Here is a 27,329-nt window from a genome sequence, read left to right on the forward strand (position 1 = left end):
AAAAACACAAAATATTAAACTATTATAAACTTTTAAATATTAAAAATAATTAGTTCTTGAAAAAGCAAAATCTTTATTGAGATGACTGTTTACATTGTGAGTATATCTTGGCGCAGTCTCCTTTAGTCGTATGCGCTGTGTCGTATTCCTTGTAGAAGTCTCCGTCGAACTCTCGTCCTTTTGGTAATCTAAAATAAGTAAAGGATATAAGAAAGTACTGTAAATGTATGGTTGATCGTTTGGTCGGTTATGGGTTCGATTTCCGGTCATATTGATTATATTTCAAAGCTCTGGTAACAAATATGAATGCGACATTCCGCTACTTAAAATAGTAATATATATTAAAAATAATAAAAATAGTAACAGGCTAGATTTAAGACATTACAAATGCAAAATGTTTGCATTTGTAATGTCTAGAATTCAGGTGGAGAATAATGTCTAAAATCTAAGTTCTTTCTATCTACAATGTTATGCAAAAAAAAATTAAAATCGTTTCATGAGTACATAAATAAATAGTCTATTTTAAGCAAAGCTTTTGGATTCCAATCTGCCGACTGCGCTATAATGGTCTTAAATTACCTTTTAAATTATATTTCAGCAAACTCAATTTACAAATAGACAACAAGCTATAACTAAAACAAATATGCCAGAATATTATTCTCAATATTATGAAAATAACAATATACCGTCGAAATTCCACACACGATTTTTCCTCTAAATTTATAAATAGCATAAATAAACTAACATAGAACCTATATATAGTAAACAAAAATGTACAGATGGCGAATAATAAAAAAAATACGCACGTAAACGTAGCTCTTATGATTTCCTTTAAAAACGTGCTTTGCTCTCCCGCCTCGTTGCCGTAGTCACATAGCAAGCGGAGAACGCAGTCTCTACCGCTCCAACCTAAACTGGAAATTATTTCTTTGTAATTCGTACAATACATACTAAATGGAGAGAGAGGAGAGAAAATATTATTACATTTTATTGACCCGTCGTGTGGGGTACAACCGTGCGCCTGTAAACGTTGTGAGTCGATTCCCATTTGGGGAAATGAAATATTTAATTTTATTTTCATTTCCTTCATATGGTAACGAGGCAAAGCTCGGCGTTAAGCTCCGATATTCTATACGTAACCCCTCGTCCTCGTCACCTTCCACTTGTTTTATTATATTGACGCAAATGAAATTGATTCCTAAACATATACCATTTACGGAGTAAGGTGGGATTGTTAATTTAATTGGTATCCTTAAAATCAACATCAATAAAAGATATAGGTATTTGTTGCAATAGTAGAAATTTCATTGTAACAATAATACTTTCTAAGAAAATATTTTAAAAATAAAGTTGTTTAAAAGTCTCCCCACATCTATGAACACTGAGACGACTAATTCTTTTATCTATTGTGTAAAATCTTTCTGCTACAGAAAGTTTGACTTTAGGAAACTTTCTCTATATAATCTTGTACTTTTAAAGTTGACGAATTGAGGTTCGAGATAACATAAGTAAGTATATTCTTAAGAATGAAGAAGAAGAAGAAGTCTGTTTGAGTTTGTCTTTTTCCGTAATACCTTATCGTAATGTGGTATTTGGGAAATAATCATGGCCCATAATCTTTTTGAACGTGATGTCGTGATAATGATATTGTCTAAATTTTTTATTTTTAAAACTTTAAAGCGTGTAAATGTAAATTTTTAAAATATTTTTTACATAAAAAGTCTCCGCTGTAATTATTATGTACAAAATATTAAGTAAATAACTTACTTACACGTATTATAATTTTCATGTATTATTATATTTATATTTAGTAATATTTTTTATACAACTTGATTTTAGCAAATTTTTTTATTCATATACTTACGCTTGTATAAACTTTTCTAATTGCATATAAAAGCTCTTCCTTCCGTCTCTATGAAAATCGATCGCGTCACTCTCGAGATTGTTCAAGAGGTTTACATAATTTTTCCTCTCGCGCAACTCTTGAATAGAAGATTTATTCACGCCTTCATCACACAAATGGTCGTCTACACTCCTTTTGGCAAATGCTGGGTTCACTATAATTTTTCTGGAATAAACCATCAGAATATTAGTATATAATGGCTTCATCCTTTTTCCCTCATAGTAGAATAAGTAAAAGGAAACTAGAGTTCAGACAGTTCTTCATTTACGGATTCAGTCACGGAACTTAACGCCGCGATTATCGTGAATGGGAATTGACCATATCTTCGTTGTGTTTACAGTTATTCGCTATCCCACTACGCACGACGGCCTCAATAAAAGAAAATTTATATGTTACTCGTATTATACGAAATGGTAAAAAAATTGTAATAATTCACAAAGTTTCTTTTGCTTAATCTATATATATAAAAGGACTTGTCCTCACTGACTGAGGTAAGACGCACGCACAGCCTTAACCGCTGATGGCAGAAACGTTAAATTTGGACAGATGTTTACTTTCATAATCTGGACATCCACTAAGAAGGGATTTTGAAAAATTTTAACCCTAAAGGGGTGAGATAGGGGTTGAAAGTTTGTATGGAAAAAAAATTAAATCAGCACCGATATTTATAAAATTTGAAATTTAGATTTTTAAAAGTATTTAATTGAATACATGTTTCATAGTTTTCTAGAATTCTTCCCCTAAGGGTGCAAATAAGGGGTTGAAAATTTGTATGGAAAAATCTTTAAGTAGCCACCGATTTTTATAAAATTTGAAATTTAGACTCTTAAAAATATTTCATTGAACACATGTTTCGTGGTTTCTTAGAATTCACCCCTAAATAAGTAAGCGAAGCTGCGCGCGTCCGCTAGTTATATTATAATTAAAGGTATTCCTAATAAAATTTTACACCAAAACATTCCTCTGTAGCCAGATATATTCCAACAACGTCAGTCAGGATGCACCAAACAATATAAATTAAACTTGGAAATGTCTGTTTTAGATTTTAGAAACGTAATGCCTCTTAAGCTAGATGAAAGTGAAGGCCATACTTATCCTGGCCATACTCATCCTGGGGTATTGGGGATATTTGAAGTTAAAAATGATAAAAGAATTTCATTAAAAGAACTATTTTAAAAGTATGTATTTTACTTTTAGAATCCTGAAACTTTTCAGCAAAAACTTCTGAATTACCTTTCATAATTTTAGAAGCATGTACTTACTTGTGGTACGACTTCTTAGAAAGAATTTTGCCATTTTCATCTAAGAAGTATATAAGTTTGGATACACCGTCTCTGTTTTCAGCTGCATGGAGTTTGTCGTATTTTTTGAAGAAATTGAAATATTTTGGGTCGGTAGGCAGCTCCCAGGCTAAAGCCGCAGTATTCCCAAACCAAACTACGTCACCAACTTGCAAATAGCCGTGGGTTTGCGTACAGAATACTATAAAGGAAAAGAAATTGCTTAATGCTGCTTAAGACACCTTCCCAACGACCCTACTATTCCTAATGTTGCCCACTTTCCGCCGGCTGGATTCTGAAGGCATTTTATGTTGACTGTAAAAATTCAACGCAGTGCTTTGCCTTGTTACCAGAGCGAGGAAATAAAAATATATATGTTTTATTATTTCTTCGAAAAATATTTAATATTTCAATTCCTTGAGTGGAAATCGAACTCACAACGTATCGCGTTCACACCCTTGTGTACCACGACTGGCCTCGTATGTGAATTTATTTTATTCTATAATTTAGTTATTTAAATTTTACCTTATAATAACAAATCAAAAGCTAAAAACAAATATAGTTAGCAAATCTACTTGCATGAATGATATAATAAGAAAATCTATTGCATTCAATAAAAATATACTACGTACCCAATTGAAAGGAACTACCGTCAGGAAATATCAAATGCCGCTTCCTCCTTGAGAGTATTCTTAGAGAACTTTCCGGATCTTTTGTAGGGAGCTCCCCATTTTGGCCGGAAGCCGTTAAAACTACCTCCAGTAATAACAGCACAATGTTCAGATTCATCATTTTGACTTGAAACTATGAAGTAAATTATAGAGTAGTTTTAATTACAATTCTCTGTAAATTCTCCTTGTCAATGAAATACTATAGGAGCAATGTAGCAATTAATTGTATGGAAAATGTTTAAGTTTTATGTATTCTGTTGGATTTTGCTGAATTATTTGTTATTTTTGTATTTTCACGCTGTATCCCGCACAGAGCCCGAAGGCAGAAAACGTGGGAACCTAATGTTAAGATACTTCGTTCCCATTACAAATATATTCCTCGACACGAATCCAAACCCGTCACCTCTTGTGGCGAACTAATTTGTAATGTTTCTTTATGAGGTAGAACGAAGTGATTAACGCAAATAAAAGTTATCTTTGCTTATTCTCTACGACTTTCTCTTCTCCGTTTTCCGTTATTCCACGAGTAGAGATTAAACCTACAACCATCGCGTCAGTCAGACCTCAAAGGCACAAATGGTTCATAATATTTTTTATAAAGAAAATAAATTTAGAAGTTTGTTAAATTGATTCAAAATGAAACTAGGAAAAGCTTAAAAAGATAAGTGGCTTAGCTCGGAGGCTAAGACCTAAATCCTCCAGCAAATAGTGCAATCATTTGTATGGTAAGACCTAAGTAGATTTGGTTTCTTGATAGCTTGTGTGGCCTCATTTTTAGGAATCATTCGCCGTAAATTGTCAAAGGAAAAGAATTAAGGAATTCTGAACTTCAGTTTGCGATTTTTCCTTTAGTTCTCAGATATTGTTTTTCAATTTGAAATTTATATAACTTATAGGAAACTTTTTCGTTATTGAATGGCTGATAGACAACGTACAGCGTAAACTAGAATAGATTTAGAAAATTGAAATTTGACATATCTTGGAAAAAAATAGAATTTTCCCATTTTATATATTAGCTTTATTCTGCACATGCACATGCACATGGAAGGGTAGAGGAAATCTGGGAACTTAGTGTTGAGACACTCCGTTTCTATAAGTACACTTCTGTTTCCCACGTTCTTCCGAATTCTGGTAGCATTATTTGTCAAGTTCTCGACGATCGAGTTCTCGGTGCTAGACATCCGAGCGAGAAAATTAAAATATTATTATTTCCTTGAATGGGAATCAAACCCACTACCTGTCATGTTTACACGCTTGTGCTCCTATACCACGACTGGCCTTTTTCTTACTTAATTTTTGGTTATAAATTATTTATTTATTTTTTCCTTTATAATAGGTCTCCATGTACAAGTATAATTCTATCTATATACAGTTTATAACAGAACTTACAAAGCTCTAAAAGCTTATACACAAAACCACTCCCAATATTTCAAGTATACGTTCGTATAATTTAACAGCTGTTGACATAAAGTGTTCCTTAGTCATTTTTATGCTGAAATTATTTTTTGGGTGAATTTTTTTTCTGCCGTATTTTTTTAGTTCATAAGTAAGGTTTTATTAACTAAATGTGATGTTTATATATTTGTAATATATGTATTTATGTTTTATTTATTTACAATAATAACGAAAATAGATTTTTTGTTTGCATTTATCTTCTATATAATTTATAGTTGAGTAGGCAAAGAGAGCCAAGTGCATCAATCACTCTGTTCTCAACTTTCTGCCAATTATAGAGAAATAGAATAAGACATTATAAACTCAATGCTCAACGATTTCGTAGACGGTTCACGAACAGTTATGAAAATATTGAACCTACAACCATCATGAATACAAATAGTAAGAAAAAAATGTAATTAACAAAAACTTACCTTCAAATAATAAAATTATAATAAAATCTTAAATATTAGTCTTTCAATTTCAACCAAAATTATTAAAAAAAAAAACAAAACCAAATATGCGACTTAGAAGTCGTGACTGCTCTATAAAGCGTGTAAGCTCAAACAACGACTGGCCAATTGGCAAGTATGTATTGTAGAGCAAACAGTGCAAATGAGAGCATATTTGTTGACATTCAATTAAGGCCTAGAAGGAAAAGTTACAATGGAATGTTAGGAATTATAACTAATTCGCGATGACTGTGTTGTTTTCGTGACTTTTCCTGTCTTACGATTATATGATATTATAATATTATTTTTTAATGTAAATTTCTTGGCTTTGGTAACAAGGCAATGCCCATCGAGTTCCACCAGTCAACAATGCAAAACGGCAAATAAGTGATGTCTTGAAAATTCGGCGGAAAGTGATTCGGAAGAAACTAGATGTCATCGTATCGACTGTTGTGAGTTCGATTCCTACTCAGAGAAATGAATTATTTAAATATTCTAATTTGGCTTATAAAACAAAGTACTGCGTCGACTTTGACTTTGACTAGATTCCCTCTACCCCCATGGAGCTTTATTAACATTATTATTTACGATTCCTTTAAATTGAATGTTATATAGTACAGATAATAAATGAAGAAAATATAAATAATTAAATATTTACATAATAAGGTCACATTTTGTAGGTAAAACAAATCATTAAAAATTATTATTGTTAGAAAAAATTAAGCAAATTTAGTCTGACATGTCAAGTCTGTGCTATACAAACATACATTTTCTTATTTGCCTATATCATTACCACCTTCTTTGACATATAGACATTATGAATTTATCTAACTATACATATATATACTATAGTATGTCAGTCTCTATATACTTACCAGTAATATAAAGAAAAATTAAATACTAATAAAACTACTATACATTCGGTATTTGGTGAGAGGTGCGGGACGAATAGGACAAGTGTCTTAACGGGAACGGTCTCCTAACAATAGGCTCCCAGGTTACCTCTGTCTACCCTGTTACTGGATACAGCGGCACAAGGGTGTTCCTGTAACGCGGCGGTTGTGGGTTCGATCCCCACTCGAGGAAATGAAATATTTATTTACATATATATTTTCATTTCTTTGCTCTGGTGTCGATGCAAAGAGCTGCGTTGAGTTCCGCCACTCAACACGAAAAGCCTCCAAAAATTAGGCGGAAAGTAGGGAACGAAGTGTCTGAACACTAGGTTCCCAGATTTCTACCCTGTTATATGCGGGATAACATATACTGCGTAATTAAAAATAAAAGCTATAAAAAAATTGACTTTATCATAAAATAAAACAAATTAAAGATTTTAAAATCTCTTTTTATTTATTAATCGTTTGTAAAGGTAAGTTTAAATCACAATCAGGATATAAAGTAGCGCAATCGTCGCTCGGCGTATGCGTTGTATCGTAAATTATATGCTTTTTCTGAAGCTGCCTGCCTTTTGGTAAACTGCAATGAAGATTTTTTAAATTACTTTTTACTACTTTTTTTAATTTACTTATGTATCTTTAGCTTTTATGTTAATATACAACAATACAAGATAAATAAAAGATCGAAAAAAACATCCTCAGATAGTGGAGAGTTGAATTTTTTACTATTACATTACATATTGGGCAGAGGGCTGCCTAATAATGAAGAAGATTTAGTTTGTACTGTAGTATTTAGTTTTGTATTGTATTGACAATTTTTTTATAATTAAAATTATATTCTCTTTTATACTTTGTTGTTCACGGTGTATACCGCACGTAGCAGGGTAGGCAGAGGGAACCTGAGAATCTACCTACCTTCTTTCCGCTATATCAACTAATAACAGAATAAAGTAAATATTGAAGGGGGCCCCGATACAACAAACTTGATTTTATAAATAATGATAGGGAACCTTTGTGCACGAGTCCAGCTCACACTTGACCGGTTTTTTCTGCTAATATTGTACTCATTTTGTTAATTAAAATTTCTCACATAAAAGTGATTATTCACTATTTGAAACGGTAAATAATGTTAAGAAAACTAAACGCTACTTACGTAAAAATAACTCTTAGAAACTCTTGTAAGAAAGTGCCTTGTTCTGAAGACTTTGCAGATTCACATAGTTTGTAAAGTACACACTGTCGCCCGTCGCCGCCTAAACTGAAAATAAATATTTAGTTCAATCATAGTTTTAATGTAAGTTAAGGAAAACATTATGAAACGTATACATTTTGATTGTAGCTGGTTTCGAATCTACGTCTAAGAATGTTAAAATAACATGTAATAATAGTAAAGAGTAAAATGTGGTTTTAGGTTCAATTCCTATTCAGGGAAATTATTTATTTATTCAAGCTGGTAAATGTATCTGGTAGAGATCTCTATTAAAGATAAGTTATCCATTGTACACATTTCTTCTGTTGTCATAAGTTTTCTGTACTTTATTTCTTGTGTGGTATAAATGAAAAAAAAAATGTCAGCCACTTAGAATACAATGTCTTGAATTTAGGCGCTATATGAAGAACAGAGTGTTTTAACACTATGCAGCGTATGCGGGATAAAGCGTGACAATAAAAAAATAAACGAAAAACAAGCGAACTTACGTCGTAATAAGCGGTTCTAATTTCTCATACAACCCAACTCGACTAATCCTATGAAATTCGAGACTTTCATGATCTAAATGATGTTTTTTTAGGAAATCTCGTTTTCTTTTTTCGTTGTGCATTTTTGCGCGATCTATTTTAATTTTCAGTTTCTCTTTGAAACTCATATCTCTATCGGCACTGCGTTTTGTGAACGTCGGGCTGTCGGTATCCGATCTGAAAGACATTAGAAGTTACTTTTTAGGCATATATGTCATTTAAAATAAGAGTTATTTAAAATATATATATTTTGCTTCACGTTGTATCCTGCACATAGCAGGAAAAGTCGAGTGAATCTAGTGTTAAGACACTCTTTTTCCATTTTCCGCTAAATTTTAGAGCGAAGAAATTAAAATATTAAATATTAGAATTAATTAGTTTTTGTACCTTTTATATCTATTCTGTGATATTTCATCATCTTGTTGTTCTTCTTGTTCTCTAGCATTCTTCTTTTTAAGCATTAAAAGATGCTTTGGATCAGTTGGTAAATTCCAGGCCAATGCTGCTGTATTCCCATATAAAAATATATCTCCTATAGGTATTATTGCTGACGTTTGCACGCAAAATACTGTAATTAAATCAAAAATGAAAATCAAATATAAATTAGAAACTATTTTATTTAGATTTCCAGGTAGAAAAATACAATTTGTCACAAAGTAAAAAAAAAAATAAGTTTCCGAATCTACTACCTCCTTCAAAACAACCAATGAGCCTTAAAACACCTTATATATAATATAGACTATAAGGTATTTTTCACAACATTTAAACATAATAACTTAAAAAAGGAGCAAACGAACTTGAATCACTTTTATATTTATTGTTGCGTGAAATCAAAAACATGGTAATATCTTGAAAAGTCCTCATCTCGGTCTTAGAGCAAGTGGCATTTATGTGTACTTCAAATATTCCCTTTTTTTATTTTATGAAGTATTATTTGACAGAGTTTGCTTGTTTAGTATAAACGTTTCGAGTGATGAGGAACTTGGATGGAACATCGACTTTTTAGGCTTATTGAATCTGAATATGAGTTCAAATATTAATTAATTATTTTTATAGACCATAATGGCGCAGTGTGTCAATTTTTGACTACAAATGCGAAATTCTCATTTTCCTTTTGTACCAAGTCAAAGCACGGACCTTAGTAACACGTCTAGGGGGGAAACGGTGAAAGAGGTGCCTTGACTGGAATATGAAATTTAATATTTTAGGAAAGGTATAAAAATCAGGGTTAGCACTTGGACGCGTTAATAATGTTGCAACAATGATATAATTGAAACTTTTTTAAAAACGAGTAAAAGATGTCAATTTATGCGAAAAAACTTTAATTTTTTTCTCCTGCAATATTTAAAAAACTGCAAATATAATTCATTGCTGCACAAAGTGAGCAATATAACTAAAAGAATTCAAATATCATAGCAGGCAGAGGGAACCTAGTGTATAAATAATCAATATTTAATTTTCTAGAGTGGGAATCGAACCCACAACCCGTCGCGTTTACAGTGTCACGCTAGTATTTCATCGTCAAGACATAATATACCAAGATTCATTTAAAGCAAAAAAGTCTGAACAAATACAAAGAAGTATTACAGAATTACGTACAACTTACCTAATTGAAATGAACTGCCTTCTGGAAATACTAGAGACCTTTTCCTTCTAGACAACACTCTCATGTCGCTTTCTTCAATAAAATTCACTTTCCAGACTAAATATAAACAAATTATACTAAAAAATATTATATAATAAGTTTTTTTCATAGTATTTAAGGAAAGATGATAATATTATGGTACTAAAATAAGTTCTACTGATAGTTGAACGGCAGAACGCTTTGGAAATTTGTATAATGAAACGACAATTAACACCTCATGACGTTAGTTTAACGGTTATTTTTGTGTTAAGGGTGTGTTGGCTTGATTTTTTAAAAATCTAAATCTAAATAAAACTTTTAAGAAAACAATAAAATTGTGAGCAAGGGGAGTGTTTTAATGGGAACGTAGTGTTTTAACACTAGGTTCCAAGGTTCCGTCTGCCTACCCGACGACGACTGCCTAACGAAAATATTGGAAGTATCTACTTGGAATAGTTTTATTTCCATGTTCCTGATCAGATATTATGCTTATAGAATATTTTTATTCTGCAACTAAGAATATTAAGCTTACTTACTTTAGTTCTGAGACGTAGTCAACAACACACACTGTGGATATAGATCGCCCCAAGACAATTTACAATGGTTAGCTTACTAAGAAATTTCTATCCAATTAAAAATATGTTTTCGTTTTCTTTAATATCATTTTACTTATACTGCAAATATATAACATATTAATCGAAATAACCTTTTTAAAAACAAGCTTTTATTATTTCATATTGTATTATAGTATTTTACAAATGTGTATAAAAATGTGTAAAAATTAATAATCCGCCATTTTGTTATAGCAGCCATTTTGTCAATAATGTTGATTATATGTATGTAATATCATTTCACATACACTCCAAACATACTAAATATGAGTATTTAATTATGTGGTATCTAAAATATCGTTATCATTAAATAATTCTGTATTAATGATATAAACTAAGACTATTGACTTATGAGTTAGTTCAAATTAAAAATATATTTTTGTATGTGATAATTATTCATTTTTAGGTATTTTAATCCACTTTAACTGCGGGAGTTAATTTATTTACATAAAATTTGTCATGACACGTATGACATACGCAACTATCAGTTATTGCCCTCTAAAAAAAAACTTGTTATATTGAAACAGCTTTCGTTTCCAAAATAATGAAATACTAACCAAATATATTCGTATAATAAAATTTAATAACATTTATGCTTTCAACGAAATGCAGCAACCAATGTCAACGGGACAAGTTTCCAGACCTAATTACGCGAATTGAATTGCTTAATCCCAATTTCCTGCTTGCGCAAATATTATACGGAAATTCCGTTTCTAGTGTACTAATTTAGTGTATATATTATATATTTTTTAATTTCATGCTTACTGTAAAAAAACACCTTTCCATATAGCTGGGTAGGCAGAGGGAATTTAGTGTTACAACACACCGTACCCCACTTCGAATTGAAATCAACGCCGGGATTTTATTTATTTATTTTTATTTATTTATTTATTTATTTATACTTTATTGTACACCACAAACAGAAGAAAACAAAGTTACAAACTACATCTAGTTCTTATAAGCTAATAACAAAGTGTGAAGTACAAAGGCGGTCTTATCGCTAATTAGCGATTTCTTTCAGACAACCTTGAGGTTAGGAGACATAAAATTTAAAACAAATAGTGGGTGGTGCAAATAAATAAACATACGTAAATAATATTTTATCCTAATACATAAACTTAATACACAAATATTTGTAAAATAGTACAATATTTGCCTGAGCGAAGAAATGAAAATATTAATAATAAATAATAATTTATTTCCCGAAGTGTTAATCGAACCCAATACAGACAGACCGTCGCATTACAGAACCTTGTGTTAAATTATATTTTAGTTACAAAAAGAATAAACTCTTTGACAGTACACTACACATAGGAGAGGGACATTTTGTGGGTAGTTTTAAACAGTTAGTTTCTCGGCATTTGAAAATTTTACTAAATTTACATAATTTTATTTTAAACATTCATTTTTAGAAAGTATATATGTAAAATGTTTTATGGTAGCGGGAGTTGAAACCGCGTTTGACTGAAAACTCAATGGTTGTTAATTCAATTCCCACTATAGGAAATGGCTTATTCCCTAATGGTAAATATATCCCCTCTGGTAAAACCTCCAATTTAGACACAAAACGGAGTAAAGGAGAGTCTTACCACTAAGATTTCTGTTACTTACAAAATTTAATTTTGTTCACATAATAGAGAAAAATGTATTTTTATTACTTTCGAGGTTAGACGTTATTACAATATGAGATGACCACGCAATGCAATAAGTCCTCGGATATGAAACTTTTATGAAAATGCATATCAAGACGGATAGATTAAATTCCTAATATAAAGTTAAACTAAATGTAATATTATAATATATTATTGAAATATTCAATTTCAATCTTTGGAACAATAAACTAAACTAAACAAAAGGTTTTGAAATAAATTTATTTATTTAATATACAAGTTACATACATAATTAAATTAGATATCCAATCTGCTATACAAAAACATTATAAGAATTAAAAAAAAAACAATTTAGTTCATCAATAAAAACAAAATTGAATTTATATAAAGCTTTGCCATAAGGAATAAATGAAAGAGCTTGTTCGTCTATCCACTATTTTATAGAGGATTTCAAGCTTAATACTATTATCGAGTAGAACCTAAAAATAAAAGCGGCTTGGTACTTTTAAGTTATTTATTCTAATTGTACGAAACGCGGTGTTGAGTTACGCTATTTAATATGCTAAGAATCAAAAATATAAAGAAAGTTCATAACAGAGAAAAGATGCACTAGATTATCTCTGTCAATAAATAAAAAATAACAACTTGAAGGGAAAAAATATTGAATTTTTTTTCATAATTTTATAGAACATTCTGGATATAAAGCGTCACAATTTTCTTTTGCATGGTGAGATTTGTCAAAATCTTTATGATTTTCTTCGTCTAATTCCTTGCCTTTGGGTAACCTGTAAACAAATAGCAGAATGTTATTTACTATGTAGATGTTGTACCCTGAATATAGTAGGGTAGATAAGGAAAGCGTAGAGTAGTAACGTTAGGACACTCCGTTCCCCACTTTCTGTCTGAATTTGATTCATTCCATTGTAAGAGTCAGAATTTATCGCCGTGCTTTGTCTTTAATAGAGCGAGAAAATGAAAATACCTTGAAAATAACCATCCTATTGATAACGTCATAAGAACTCATAGTTGAAAAATCGCATAACTGTATGAATTGAATTGAATGAATAAATCAAATATTTGTTACTTAAATTACACGATTAGAAGTAGAAATATACTATTAACAATTTATTTACACCTTATTTATAATAATGCATAATAAAAGCCGAACTCTTAGCCCGATCAAATGCCTCTCTATCGCTTTATCTACGCTCTCGCTTGCACACTCGGCTCCAGCGGAACGTGACAATAAGTCATGCTTTTTCGTGCGTGCGGCCGGCCTCCATCGAGTTATCACGTCAACAAAAAAAATACTTTTAATATATTAAATTACTTTTTTATATGCACAGCTTTATACTATACCACAAAGGCATTATATTAAACTAAGCTAAAACATATGAAAATAGTCACAAAGGCAACCTATGTCGAACAACGGCGAACATTCGAGAAATTCAACGCTACTTACGTAAAGACAACGCGTAGAAGCTCCTCGAGGAATGCACCTTGTCTTGAAATCCTTGCCGTTTCGCATAGTTTGTGAAGAACGCACTGTCGGCCTTCTCCGCCGAGACTGGAAGGGAACAGGTGTCGGTGGATATAAGGAATTTTTAATACTTCGACCGCATTTTATTGGTATGTTTTAAAATACGCTTTTCTAGGTATTACGTGGTTTAAAAAGTTTTCTAGACGAATAAGTTTGAAAATAAGATTAAATTTCTTAAGAATTAGATATACAAACTCCTTCAATTAAATGTATTCTGTATGTAGCAGGAGTAGAGGAAACTTAGTGTTAAGTCACTCTGTTCCCCTTCTGTCCTATTTTGCTAGACATTACTAAGTTAGCAAGGAAATCAAAAAATTCAATTCTCCGAAATCCAGTGCCGCTACGCATCGACTGTCTCAAATAAATATATGGAATATAAACATGACAAAACAAAAAACAAAAAAATAATAATTTAATTGAATCTTAATACGAATGGTCTTATTTATCTTTAATAGTTCTTATAATAATAATATAGGAATAAATAAACTAAGAGCTTTTACAAGAGCAACTGTTGAATTTAACGCCTGGTTCCTTTCAGAAATGCATTCAGAGTCGGTGACAGCTTCTTTACGAACTGACAACACTGGCTTTTCTTAATTAAAATATCGAGGAAGATCTTATTTAGATATACAACAAAATGTTATTTAAATTTTAAAATGCATTATAGCGCAGTTGCCACACACTTGTCTGTCGCAATGATTATGAGTTCGATTCCTATTGAGGTAAATAATAATAAATAAATAATTTTCATAATGTTTAAGTAGAGTGCGATATTAATCTTTAAATTTGACCTACTTACCAGAATGCTAATAATTCAGTTCCCCCCCAAAAGATATCGAACCTAAAACTGTCGTGTTTACAATCAGAGACCTTGCAGCTACGGTACGACGGCCTCAATAAATAAAAATATGAGAAAAATATATTATTTTTTTACACTCACGCAGTTATAACTGTCGCTATTTTCTTATAAACCTCCAATCGATTTTTTCTATGAAACTGTATACTATCATTGTCCAAATGCTCCTTGTTCAAGAGATTTCGATTTGAATGTTCTTCGTGCATCTTTACTCGATCTAATATATTACTTCTAGAAGTCGTTAATTCATCGGTACTGCGTTTTGCGAAGGCTGGATTGACGATTGGTCGTCTGTAAACAATAAAGTTACTTGTTTAGTCATAATGAATCAGCTTCACACAGTATCCTGCACGCAGCAGGGTAAGTAGCGGGAACCTAGTAAGAGCCTAGAAACTAGTAAGTTAAGACATTCCGTTCCCAATTTTCTGTCCAATTTCGCGTCTTGAGTGACGGAACTCTACGCTGCGCTTTGCCCCGTCATCAGAAAGAAGAAATGAAAATAGAATTTTAAATGAATTTTTCATTTCCTTGAATGGGGATCGAACCCACACTCATCTCTTATATTGTCACACAGATTTTAGCACAAAATTTAATTTTAATTAACTTACTTTGTATAAGGCGCTTTTCCCAGTATTTTTCCATCTCTGTCAACATAATACATATTTTTCTCATCTCCACGTCGATTAATTGTTTTTTCGTAGTTTTTGAACATTAACAATAATTTGGAATCTGTTGGTAAATTCCATGATAATGCTGCAGTGTTGCCATACAAGAAAATATCTCCAATGGGTATTAAGGCAGCCGTCTGGCAACAAAAAACTGAAACAAAGTTGTCAAAAATGGTGATTTCTTATTGGATAAAATTATTGAGACTGTTTTAATTCCAGTGAAATCTATTTACAATCGATAATTAAAGTCTTATATTTCGTATTTTATCAATGTTATCTATAGTTAAATACTAGTAATATAATAAGACAAAATTTGGACACTATTTAAATATTAAATTTAGTATTTTTATACTCCAAATTTTATAAATGTTAGTCACTTAATTTAAAAGATCTAATATAATAAAAAAGAAATATAAAATGACATAGTAACACTAATACATACCTAATTGAAGAGAGCTGCCATCCGGGAATATTAAAAATCTCTTTGTCCTGGACAGAACACGCGAACTCAAATTATTATCAACGAAACTTTGAACTGTAGAATTATTCTCATAGAAATTTTCATTACAATTAATACCGAAAATAACATATAAAACTAAAGTATATTTTAAGAACATATTTAAAAATTATAATCATTAAATCTCCTAAGCAAATGGCTGATGGGAAACTGAAATGGACCACAATGTTTAACACTCGATGGTGCAGACGAGTATGAAAGAACAATTAACATGTATTGTGTCAATGCCTGCACAGTTATATTCTTATTAGAAATGGGTTTTAAAAAATACAAAAAAGGCAATCACTATATGTCACGAAAACGTGACAGACAATGACGAAAGACAATGACGAAAACAAAGAATTGTAACAAAACGAGTTAGGCGAAATGTGCCTTCTGACAATTTGAAATATGTCGAACATTTAATTCTAATTATAGTTTTTTTATAAATTATATAGATCTCACCAAGAAAATAATTAATACTTAAATTTGTTAGTTCAAATATTTGATTGTTTTATAAGTTCCTTAAAATTAGAAATATGTTTTTATTAATTGATATTTAATATACGAACCCACAAGAAAAAAAAAGTATTTTTATTGACTATAACAACAAAATAACATTTTAGGTGTTGATCATCGTTAAATATAAATAATAATGTAATTATTATTTAAGTTTATTCAGTTCAGTTATTAAACTTCACAGAATATGTATTGAATATTCATTAACGTAATCAAGTAACATTCAACAATATTTCAAAATTATTTTATAATTGATATAACAACTTTAAGTCATATCGAAGAGTATTTTCGAGGCATTGCTTGTTGGGTGGCGGAACTAACTTGTTTTGGTATTGGTGCCAAAGCGAAAAAAGTGAAATATTAATTAATAACAGTCCTCGAAATCGAACTCACAACCGTCGTACTACACTCACACATTCTTGCCCCTGCGCCACGACGACTTCCAAATGATTACGTTATACGAAATACAATGAATTGTTTCGCATTTAATAGGAATTTTGTGGCTTTTATACGAATGTATGGACCTCGAAACCAATAAGCGGTATGTCAAACGAACCAATTTTCAATACAATTAGTACGCAATGCCAGTTGCTGGCATTCGTGTGATCTTTGGATAGCTATTTTATATAATAGTATCCATTTCAATTATTTAGTTCACGCTTGGAAAAATAGAGTATATATAACTTAGATCAATTAGCTATATGTGAGATACAGCGTGAAATCAGCGTGAAAACCAATTATTACATATTTAAAAAATTAACTGTAAAAAATATGCTTTAAATTATTTTTTCTTTATCCTGGTAGTATTGGCAAAGAGCGAAATCTTACTATAAAAATATTGTATTTTAAATAAATTCCGAATCATTTGTATTTTTTTCATTTGTATAATAATATTATACTAACAGATTAAATATTGAAAAATAATTATTATCGTCCGAATGTTAATAAAACTTTAAATCAATTGGATAAAAAGAAAAATCTATACTTATTTCAACATTTACTTTTTTTTAAAACAAAACTTTAAATGCTAACTCTTTCATATTCTTAAAATCAATTATTGAATTTATCAAATTTAATAAGCTACATAAGGTACATCACTACTTTCCGTTTCCGTACATTCAGGAAATAATTCGTTGCATGGTTTCTTCGCCGAAAACGCTGCGTCATATTCTTCATCAATATCATCATATTTGTCAGTTTTGGGTAACCTGAAATTTGTATAGAAATAATTAAAAATAATAATAATTAAAAAAAATAATAAATAACTGTAAATGTTTGTAAATATTTTAAAAACATGTATGTTTATATTTATATAAGCTGATATATTGTGTATAGTGATTATATTCTCCTTATATGTTTTTCAAATTCAACGTTTTACTTTACCAGAACTGGGAAGCCCAAAAATAATCGCAATAAAAACATAAATATCATTCCCTCGAGTGATGCTCGAACCTATAATTACCGCGTTCATAAGGCTTTTAATAAAACCAGTATAATTTAAAATGTTACAACTTTCAAGACATATATTTGTTATTTTCTTCTCTATTTTTAGCTTCAAGCTGAATCCCTTACAAAACTTAGTTAAGTAGGTAAAACGAAACTCGTAGTGTTAATACACTCCGTTCAAACTCAATTTTCTTCTTTCCTTCATTCTAATACTCTATATCCTACCTAACCTATTTAGAAAATACGAATTCACTATAATTCCAACAAAATACATTACATAATTTATCCAACAAAACAACAAATAGTTAAAATACATACCTATATGTTAAAATACTCTTGTATTTTAAATACGTAACGAGAGAGAAATAAGACGCTAATATTAAAGCATTATCAATTAACTTCGAGTGTAAGCCAACGTAATCGAGATCGACAGCTGTGTAATCTGAATATTGTATGGGGTGGTATGACTAGTGCTTTGCTTTGGTTTTACCTGAATAATATTATTTTGTTTTTAGGTTCACGCATGTAGCAGGGTTGGCAGAGGAAACCTAGTGAATGACCGGTTTTGCACCAAATTCTGGAGGCATGGCACGTTGAGTGGCGGGATTCCACGCCACGTTTTACCTCGACATCAGACGAAGAAATGAAAATATCCTGGAAATCGAACTCACAACGTGCCACTGTGCTACAATGGTGTTATGAAAATAATTGAATTCCAGAAAACGACGATGAAATCCACAGTTGTTGCGTTTAAGTAATTGCTTATATTTATTTTAATAACATATAACAAAAATAGTATTAGAAATTTATAGAACGACTTACGTGAAAACCGCTCGTAATATCTCCTGAAGGAAGGCTCCTTGCGGATGATTCTTGGACTGACCGATTATACAGAGAGTTTTCAGTAAACAACTTCGTCCGTCGGCTCCCACACTAAATATATTTTATTTTTGAATTTTTGATATCCTTGTTTATTTATTGTAGAAATTGTAAAATAGAATTGTAAAATAAATTAAAACAACCTGGGAACCTAGTGTTCAGACACTCTGTTCCTATTAACACACTTCCACTTCTCACTTTCCGTCAAATTATAGAGGTACTAGCGGCCTGCCCGCGGCTTCGCCTGCGTGAACTACGTTATTATTAATTTCTGTCTCCATGAGTACCTACGTCCTATCAGTGACGTCCATGCAAAATTTGAGACTCCTAGCTTTTGTAGTAACGAAGTTTCATATAAAATTTCAACCCCAAAAACAACACCTTAGAAGTCGAATATTGCAAATTCCCATCTTAGCGAGCACCTACGTCCTATAAATAACTCCTAAGCAAAATTTGAGGTTCCTAGCACATGTAGTTTCTCAGATTTCGTGATGAGGTAGTGACTTTTCGATTTTATATATATAGATTACATGTCGAGTTGTAGAACTCGTTACCAGAGCGAGGAAAGAAAATATTAAATACTTTATTTCCCTAAGTGGGAATCGAACCCATAAGTGAACTGATATAAAGCGCCGGAACTTTCGCTTTGTGTGTGTTCTTAAGCTTCCAGTGAAATTTGCCCCAAAAAATACAAAAACAACTAAAATCTTATCCCAAATATTCTATATTTACAAAAAGCTTACAGCTTACATATCTATAATTCTATAGCTATTATTAATACGTGTCGACACTTTCAATATAATGAACGTAATAATAATCTATAATTAATTTAATATCATCACAATGCATATGAATCCAGCTATGATTTGAGCAATGACAAGGGCTTGGCAATAGGTTGATAGGAACCTATGGTTTCATAGTAAAAGCGCGTGGACGAGCTCAAGCGCGGATTCGAATCTCGCTAGGTAAAATTTTAATAAGCTTTTTAAAAAAATGTCCCTTTCCCAAGTGCGGAATAATAATTTGTGCTATCAAGCATTTCATATTTCATGAGGCCAGTCGTGGCGCAAAAGCCAAGCCGAGACTTTAACCACGTCAGGTCGTGGGTTCGATTTCCACTCGATGACTCGACGAAATTAAATATTTAATATTTTATTTTTTCTCTCTGGCGTCAAGCGAAGGCGAAGCGCGGCCATAAGTTACGCCAATAGATATTCAGAATTCAGCAACAATTGAGAAGCGGAGTGCCTTAACACTATACTCCACCTGCCTACTCTATGCATACAAGAAAAATAATATTTCATACATATTCACATTTACATCATTATGAAAAAAAAAACATACATATTCACATTTTTATCATTATTTAAATAAAAAAGTTACCCTTGTAAAAGAACCTCCAAACGCTGGTAAAGGCTCGCGCGGCTACTCCTATGAAAGTGTTGCGAGCGTCCACTTTCCAAAAAGTCTCGTGTGTATTGGGACTCGTGCATCTGTTTTCTATCTATTTTAAATTCTGGTGATACCATTTCGTCCGCGCTACGCTTCGCAAAAGCTGGATTTACTATGAATTTTCTGAAATACGAAGAGTATATTTAAATATTTTCACAGTGTAATTTGAACCTTATTCTCTTATAATAAAGTAGAAAATTGATATGATATGGATCACTATTTGGTATTGAAAGCACACTTTTTCTTGTTTGTAAACACCCTGACAACGATTTTGTTATTAGAGATTTATCGGACAATGTAAACAAAAGTAAAATTGCAAACCTCTTTGTAAGTACTTGTTAAAATATATCGTACGTGTTGTTCTAATATATAGTTAAGTGAAAATAAACTTAGTTAAGAAATGCTAATACCATACATCTTCATGCATCATACTGCATTTTGCGGGATTGGCAAAGAGAACCTATATGTGCTTATAATCAATTTTCCTTGCATTTTGTCGTATCGTACTTTGTTTTACCAGGAATTAGTGAAATCTGAGCTGAAAGCCATCAAATTAAATACTAGACCAAAGACAAGCTTATATACTTGTTTATAATAATTATTTTATTTTAGCTTTAGCTAAGTTTAGTGGTGGAACTCAACGACACACGTATCCTGTAACGAGAGCGGGGCATTGAAAATTATTTCCCACAGTGAGAATCGAACACACTATCGACGCGCTTAAAACAGACTCTGAGCTCCTGCACCACGACGACCTAAATATCTATAATGGAATATTAAAATATACTTAAAAGCAAACTATGGTCCATCGAGCCAAACCAACAAAATATTATTATTACCTCTTATAAGGTTGTTTATATACGATCTTGCCATCATAGTCCGTGAAGTATAAGGTTTTCGTATCTACCCTCCTGTGTAGGGGGTCTGCTCTATGATTAAAGGGGGAATATGGATCTTGTGGGAGCTCGTACGCTAAGGCAGCCGTGTTCCCCCATAAAAGTATATCGCCGATGGCTGATAACGCAGGATAGGTTGTACAAAAGACTGGAATTTAAAAATAATGAAAAACTAATATATGTACATATTGTTAGTTAAAGATTTTTTTTAGTGTTGAGACACTCTGTTTTCCACATCGTGCCTATTTATGAGATATTGCATGGCGAATGGTGGAATTTAGCACCGCGATTTTTTAATTTTCATAACTAGGATTTCCATTCATTGTTGTATTGCTTTGAAAACGTTTATAAATCATTTATTGGATACTGCTTGTAAATATCAGAAAATCAAAAATAACTTTACCCTAAAAAAATAATTAATTGCATTAAAATATCAAATAACGTTCGCTACAAAAAACATAAATTATACACTTATTTACAAAAACAATTCGTATATTTCTTACCCAACTGGAGAGAGCTGCCTTCGGGGAAGATAATAAATCTTTTTCTTCGAGATAATACTCTTGTATCATTGTTTATATTAGGACCATTAATATCTTCGTTCGCTTGGGATTGACAAAAAACTATAACTAACAAGAGAAAACATGAAAAATGTATGTAAGCACACATTTTCATGAAAAATTATACAAAATAGTTTTAATACTTTATTTACTAAAACATTTTTAGCAAATACTCTCTGGTTAAATTTTGGGACTGAACTAAACGTGTTAGCTTATCCTCAGCTGCAGATAATATTTAAAATGTTAATCACGATCCACAAACATACTACACCGTTATAAATTTTATATAGGGTGTTCTGTTAAAATTCATGTTTTGAGCTTTTATTTTATATTTACATAATAATAATGCAACTATATAGCAGACGATCTTCAAAAACTACTTTATTGTACTTAAGTATAAGTGATGCTGGGTGGTTATAAATATAGAAAGTATAATCAAGTAAATCTGTGTTCTTATTTTTTTCCTATTTATATTATCGACAGTTTTTATCAACAAGTATAATTTTTAATTAATTATTTCAATAGGGTTTATAACATACGTTACATAGTCTAATGGAATAGAATATTTTTGATAAAAATAGAAAGGAATTAATAATTGGTCTAAGGTCGAATATGATTATACTTAGAGAAAAATATACATATATTTATAACACAAGTGTGTCTATGATATAATAAGACAAAACGCGGTAATAGAACCCATGACTCAGCTGTTTCTTAAGAGGATAGATGGATTTCCTTGTGCTTGCTATGCAATAATGGGAATACTTTAACAAACATATAAATCATTATTTGTCTAATTTTTATAAATAAATATTAAGTATTAAAAGTCTTCGCTCTGGCGTCAAGGGAAAACGCGGCGTTCAGTTCTAAAAATAAACGCAACATGATCACCCTGTATATTCAACCTAATACACTTTAAATGAGGGTTAAGCAAGTATGGAAAAAGTCGTTAATTCTATATTAAATAAGTCTACTTATACTAATAACTTATGTGTAGCTTTTCGTTTTTGTAACATTTAATTTTACGTTAGAAACAATAGTTCACGTAAATTTCTTTATTAACCACCTTAGAAATAGGAAGTTAAAAATAGCACAGTTATAGTCGGTGAATTAAGAAATTAATTTAAGTAATGTTAAAGAAAAAGGATTTAAAGTTTAATTTATTATTTGTTGTCGATATGAAATAGAACGAGGAGATACTTAAGGTATATTATCATAGTTTACTAATCAGTTATTTTACTTGAACCCTTCATTAAAAACATTAATATACGCTTAAATAATATTTGATTCTCTTTTCTAATTTAAATCTACTTGCAATGAAAAAATAATCTATTTTTTTTTTCTTTGCCCTCTCAGAAGCTGATTAAGTTGCGGAACTCTAAACGTATATCGAACTGTTCCAAATCAATTTTTTTTTTATTTAGTAAGTATGTAGCATTTACTCAAATATGTAAATCTCCAACATAATAAAAATTTCTACTATGGTCACCTTGGTCTTGGCCCATACAAAATTCTAATATGAGCTTACGTGCTCTATATCCTTACCAGGGCGAAGACAACTCCCAACCAAGATGGTCTCATGTAAGATACATAATATATTGTTAAGAAACGTTTCAGAGACCACGTGCTGGTGAACTCTAAAAAGGTGTCAAAAGTTGACGAAACTAGATTCCATCCCGTTAGAAGCCCTCACTTCAGCAATAATCAGAAGCCAAACATAGCACGTCATCAATACCGTAATATTTATTATTTTACATACTATATAGTACCATGGTTTTGCTTGTAAAGTGTTTGTAAAATTACTGGTGTAGTTCAATGTGAATATGTAGCAGTAGGTAGAATATTAATTCCTTTCAAATAAAATGAACGTTCAATAAAAAAATCAAAACAAATCAGGTTCACGCTGTATCCCCACACACAGCAGGGTAGACAAAGGGAACCTATTGTTAAGACACTCCGTTCTCCACTTTCCATCGAGTTCTGGAGGCAATGGGCGTTGAGAGGCGGAACTCAGCGCCGCTCTTTTCCTCGACACCAGAACGAAGAAATGAAAATATATATATAAATAAATATTTAATTTTCTCTAGTGGGGATTGAACCCACGACCGTAGCGTTACAGACTACAGTCACTTAGTTCTTTTTTACTTAGATTTTGTTTTGGATATATCAATCAAAAAAAAAATATTGCAACATACAAACTGACAAAACAACTGATTTTATTAATACTTACAACCAAATAGAGCAAATGCTCTAACTTAAAATCATGTGACATGCCGACTTCTAATGAATAATATTTCACTCTTACAGTATTAACATTTTAAACAGAAATACATTTGAAATGGTAAAGAAAGAAGAGCTCCAAATGAAAAATAAAATTAGTTGGTAAAAACAATATAATGGACAAATTTTACCAAATAATTTTAGTGTTTTACCTGTGTTTCATAGTTTTTGTAATAACAGACGTTAGTGATGGTGGTGGTAAATTGGAAAGACCGAAGCGGTATTTAAGCTTCAGGAATATATCACGTTTCTTCGTAAGTAGCCGTTACTTTTAGACATAAAATATTAGTTAATTAAAAGTTTATTTTGTTGGTGTATTCCTATTATAAGATAAATTTTGTTTAAATTTAAACTTTTTTTCGTATATAGCAAGACGAACAGAAGGAACCTAATGTTAAGGTTCACGTAAGTGTCCCTAAGTGACAGAACTCAACGCTGCGCTTACCTTTGTTACCACAGCAAGGAAATGAAAATATTTAATTTCCAAATGTAATTTCTTAATTCCGAGTATGTCTGGGAAATTGAGCGTAAAGTGAGAGCGGAGTGTCTTAACACTAGGGCCTATTCTGCTATATGCGGGGTATAGCATGAAGATAAAAAGTATTAAAATTTCATATAATATAAAATGGCTGTTACATATTTTTCAATTTTAAGGTGCGATTTAATTTTAAAGCCAATATGGTGCCCTGGAACCAAATATTCGCGCAGGCATTGGGTTTTCGTATGAATTGGGATGAACCACCAGACTCGTTTCATCCATACCACCACTTCAATAGACGAAGTGCGTATCAAACTATGGAAGTTTTATTGAATAAGTAAGTTTCTTTATACCGGATTAAAAATTAAAATAAATCAGCTTCACGCTGTATCCCGCACAGCAGGGTAGGCAGAGGAACCTAGTGTTAAGACACTACGTTCCCCACTTTCTGTCGAATTCTGGAGGCATATATTTCCATTTCTTCGCTCGTCCCCAGAGCGAAGAAATGGAAATAAAAACGTAAATAAATATTTCCTCTAGCGATTTTTTTTTATAATTATATGTAACTTTATAATTTAAAAAAAAAACTTTAAATAATCTCAAAAATTTAGTTTAAAATGAACTAAATTTGAATACTGTAAAATTTTCTTATTACAAAATATTATTTATTTTTAGCTAATAAAATTTTAATTTTAAATATAAATCATTGTTATTTCAGAAATGGCTTAAATGGCTTCCATTGTGTCCGTCGGACAATATGTGAGGTTAACCAAATGGATGATCCAAAGGGAATATATAATAAAATTCTCAAAATTATTTTTAGGTAATAATAACGTTCATATTTTACTATTTTAAATGCTTCTTCAAACATTTTATATATATTTTGCCTATTTTGATACTGAGAGAAAGATATTGCGTAAAAGACAACAGAATCTAACGCCGCAACTAGACTATACATATATTTATATACTTTTCCAAAATAAAATATAGCAATGACTGAAAAGAGAAAATAATCACTGTGACACTTTTCAATCACTTTAATAGCACAGCTCATACAATATATTTCCCAAAAAAAGGACACAAAATGCTATAAAAACAGAATCTGACATAAAAAAATTCCCACGTCACCAAAACGGCAATAGAGATGAAATTGAATTTATCTTGTTTTATGTATTTGTAGGCAACAATCACCAGCCACGGACAAATGGCACAGCATCAGGGGCGATGGATGTGAGCTATCAATCAGGTCGTGCCCCTTTTCGATATTAGAAATTTTGCCTTACACTGATCTCTAGACTATATGATAATAAATTATTTTTGTAATAAAATATAGCAGTCTGTTTTTTTATTTAAATTATCCTTAAAACATATAGAAAATAATAGTTTTTTTTGGTACAGCAGAGAAGATAAAGAATGCAAAGTGTAAATACACTCTATTCTCCGCTTTTCAAAACTCAACGTTAAGTTTTTCACTGCACTTTCCCAACTTGAGGTCCGCTGTCTTATGCTATCCCACTGCTTCATGAAAATTTATTATATTGTTAATTTTATTGTATATATTATACATCAACATTGCTTATTAATAATATTAATGATACCAAATGGTCGAAAAATATAGATAGCAACGATAATATTTTAAAAAATAAGAATAAACTCAAAAACTGGAGATAAAGTGACAAAATATCCTAAAACAAGGTTCCCTACTTACCCTGCCCGAAAAAAAACGTGAAAGTGCGTGCATAAAATAAATAAACTAATATTAGTTTACACTAAAATTTATTAGATCCCTTTCACGCAGTATTGGCTCGACAGCTAACGACAGCACTACAAAATGAATGCCCTTTAATAAATGATTAGTAAAATCATTTAATCCCAAGCTGATTGTTCACATTCACTCCTGGGATGTTCGGTCGTGATACTGCAGTAATAACATTAATTATTGGTCTATAAATTATTTGATTTTTGGTGCCTTTGGCTTAGTGGTTGGTTGTGGTTTCAAATCCTAGATGGGAGTTATATAACTTTTTTTGTCAACGTGTGCAGGAAAATGAATAATTATTCTTTTTTTAGAGCCCAGTTTAGGCCAGTCGTGGCGCAGGAACACATAGAGATTCGATTCTCACTCGAGAAAATGAAATATTTATTTAAATTTATATTTCTATTTCTTCACTCTGGTGTAGAGTCAAAGCGCGGCGTTGAGTTCTGCCACTCACCACCCAATGCCTCCAGAATTCGGCAGAAAGTGGGGAACAGAGTGTCTTAATGCTAGGTTTCCTCTGCCTACCCTGCTGTGTACTGTGTAAGCTGAAAAATAAATCTTATTTTCAAGTAGGGGTCGACTCTCACAATCTTATTCCGTCCCGTTATTTTGTATTTATCCTTAAAAATAAATTTCGTTAGAAAAATTTAAATTACCAAAAATAGTTTCCCACGTTCCACTCAACGCAGCGTTTCATCCTATTCTCAAAGCTAGAAAATTAAAATATCCCATTTTCCCGAGTGAAAATCAAACTCACAACCGTCGCAACACTGCCGCTGCGCCGTAAAAACATTATATTTAATATATTACTTTTAAAATATCAATTTACTTTAATGGTATCGATATTCTGCATATATATACATACTCGTATATACATGTGTCTAGAAGCTATAAAATTTTCTGCACTATGCAGTACCATAAAATGCCAAACGGTACGTCTATCGCTAGGATCTTTGCAGACACGAGTTTTAAATATGTTTTGTATTTTGAAAGCATCTTACATAATCGTTGCATCGCAGGAATATTTAGAAGATAAGGTAGTAGGTTCCAATTCACCTTGGATTGGACAGTGAAGTTAGAGGGAACCCAGTGTTAAGAAACCCCGGTCCTATTAAGACACTTCCATTTCGCACTTTCCCCAAGATTCAGGTGCCTTTGCATCGATACCAGAGCGAGGAAATGAATTTATTAAATATTCATTAGACTCATATTCGCTTTTAATCGAAAAAAGTAAAAGATAGAGTGATATCATACTAGATTCTCTGCCTACATTAAAATTCCG

General features: G+C 31.4%; 5 protein-coding genes across 5 annotated transcripts; 1 reads left to right on the top strand and 4 right to left on the bottom strand.

The window, feature by feature from the left end:
* Positions 1–58: 58 nt before the first annotated feature.
* Positions 59–5,837, bottom strand: LOC146539387 (uncharacterized). The gene is made up of 6 exons (XM_085185037.1): positions 5,723–5,837; positions 3,816–3,987; positions 3,166–3,385; positions 1,865–2,068; positions 807–914; positions 59–188 (listed from the first exon to the last, which is right to left on the bottom strand). The coding sequence occupies exons 2-6, from the start codon at positions 3,973–3,975 to the stop codon at positions 74–76; spliced, it is 807 nt and encodes a 268-aa protein (XP_085041163.1). The 5' UTR covers positions 3,976–3,987; positions 5,723–5,837; the 3' UTR covers positions 59–73.
* Positions 5,838–7,086: 1,249 nt separating this feature from the next.
* LOC146539388 (uncharacterized) lies at positions 7,087–10,043 on the bottom strand. Its single transcript, XM_085185169.1, has 5 exons — positions 9,980–10,043; positions 8,761–8,941; positions 8,335–8,550; positions 7,790–7,894; positions 7,087–7,216 (listed from the first exon to the last, which is right to left on the bottom strand). Exons 1-5 carry the CDS (start codon positions 10,041–10,043, stop codon positions 7,087–7,089), a joined length of 696 nt encoding a protein of 231 aa, XP_085041295.1.
* Positions 10,044–12,529: 2,486 nt separating this feature from the next.
* Positions 12,530–16,265, bottom strand: LOC146539389 (uncharacterized). Its single transcript, XM_085184899.1, has 5 exons — positions 15,725–16,265; positions 15,223–15,433; positions 14,699–14,905; positions 13,681–13,785; positions 12,530–13,003 (listed from the first exon to the last, which is right to left on the bottom strand). The coding sequence occupies exons 1-5, from the start codon at positions 15,897–15,899 to the stop codon at positions 12,892–12,894; spliced, it is 810 nt and encodes a 269-aa protein (XP_085041025.1). The 5' UTR covers positions 15,900–16,265; the 3' UTR covers positions 12,530–12,891.
* A 1,022-nt stretch (positions 16,266–17,287) lies between these two features.
* Positions 17,288–21,542, bottom strand: LOC146539390 (uncharacterized). The gene is made up of 5 exons (XM_085185170.1): positions 21,479–21,542; positions 20,914–21,118; positions 20,006–20,197; positions 18,566–18,676; positions 17,288–17,505 (listed from the first exon to the last, which is right to left on the bottom strand). Exons 1-5 carry the CDS (start codon positions 21,540–21,542, stop codon positions 17,370–17,372), a joined length of 708 nt encoding a protein of 235 aa, XP_085041296.1. The 3' UTR covers positions 17,288–17,369.
* Positions 21,543–23,926: 2,384 nt separating this feature from the next.
* Positions 23,927–25,583, top strand: LOC146539391 (uncharacterized). The gene is made up of 4 exons (XM_085208216.1): positions 23,927–24,064; positions 24,465–24,625; positions 25,007–25,111; positions 25,469–25,583. Exons 1-4 carry the CDS (start codon positions 23,927–23,929, stop codon positions 25,581–25,583), a joined length of 519 nt encoding a protein of 172 aa, XP_085064342.1.
* Positions 25,584–27,329: the final 1,746 nt, after the last annotated feature.

The sequence above is a fragment of the Heliconius melpomene genome, chromosome 4 (assembly GCF_056956725.1).
Source record: "Heliconius melpomene rosina isolate 202511_hmr_F chromosome 4, ASM5695672v1, whole genome shotgun sequence".
Lineage (NCBI taxonomy): Eukaryota > Metazoa > Arthropoda > Insecta > Lepidoptera > Nymphalidae > Heliconius > Heliconius melpomene.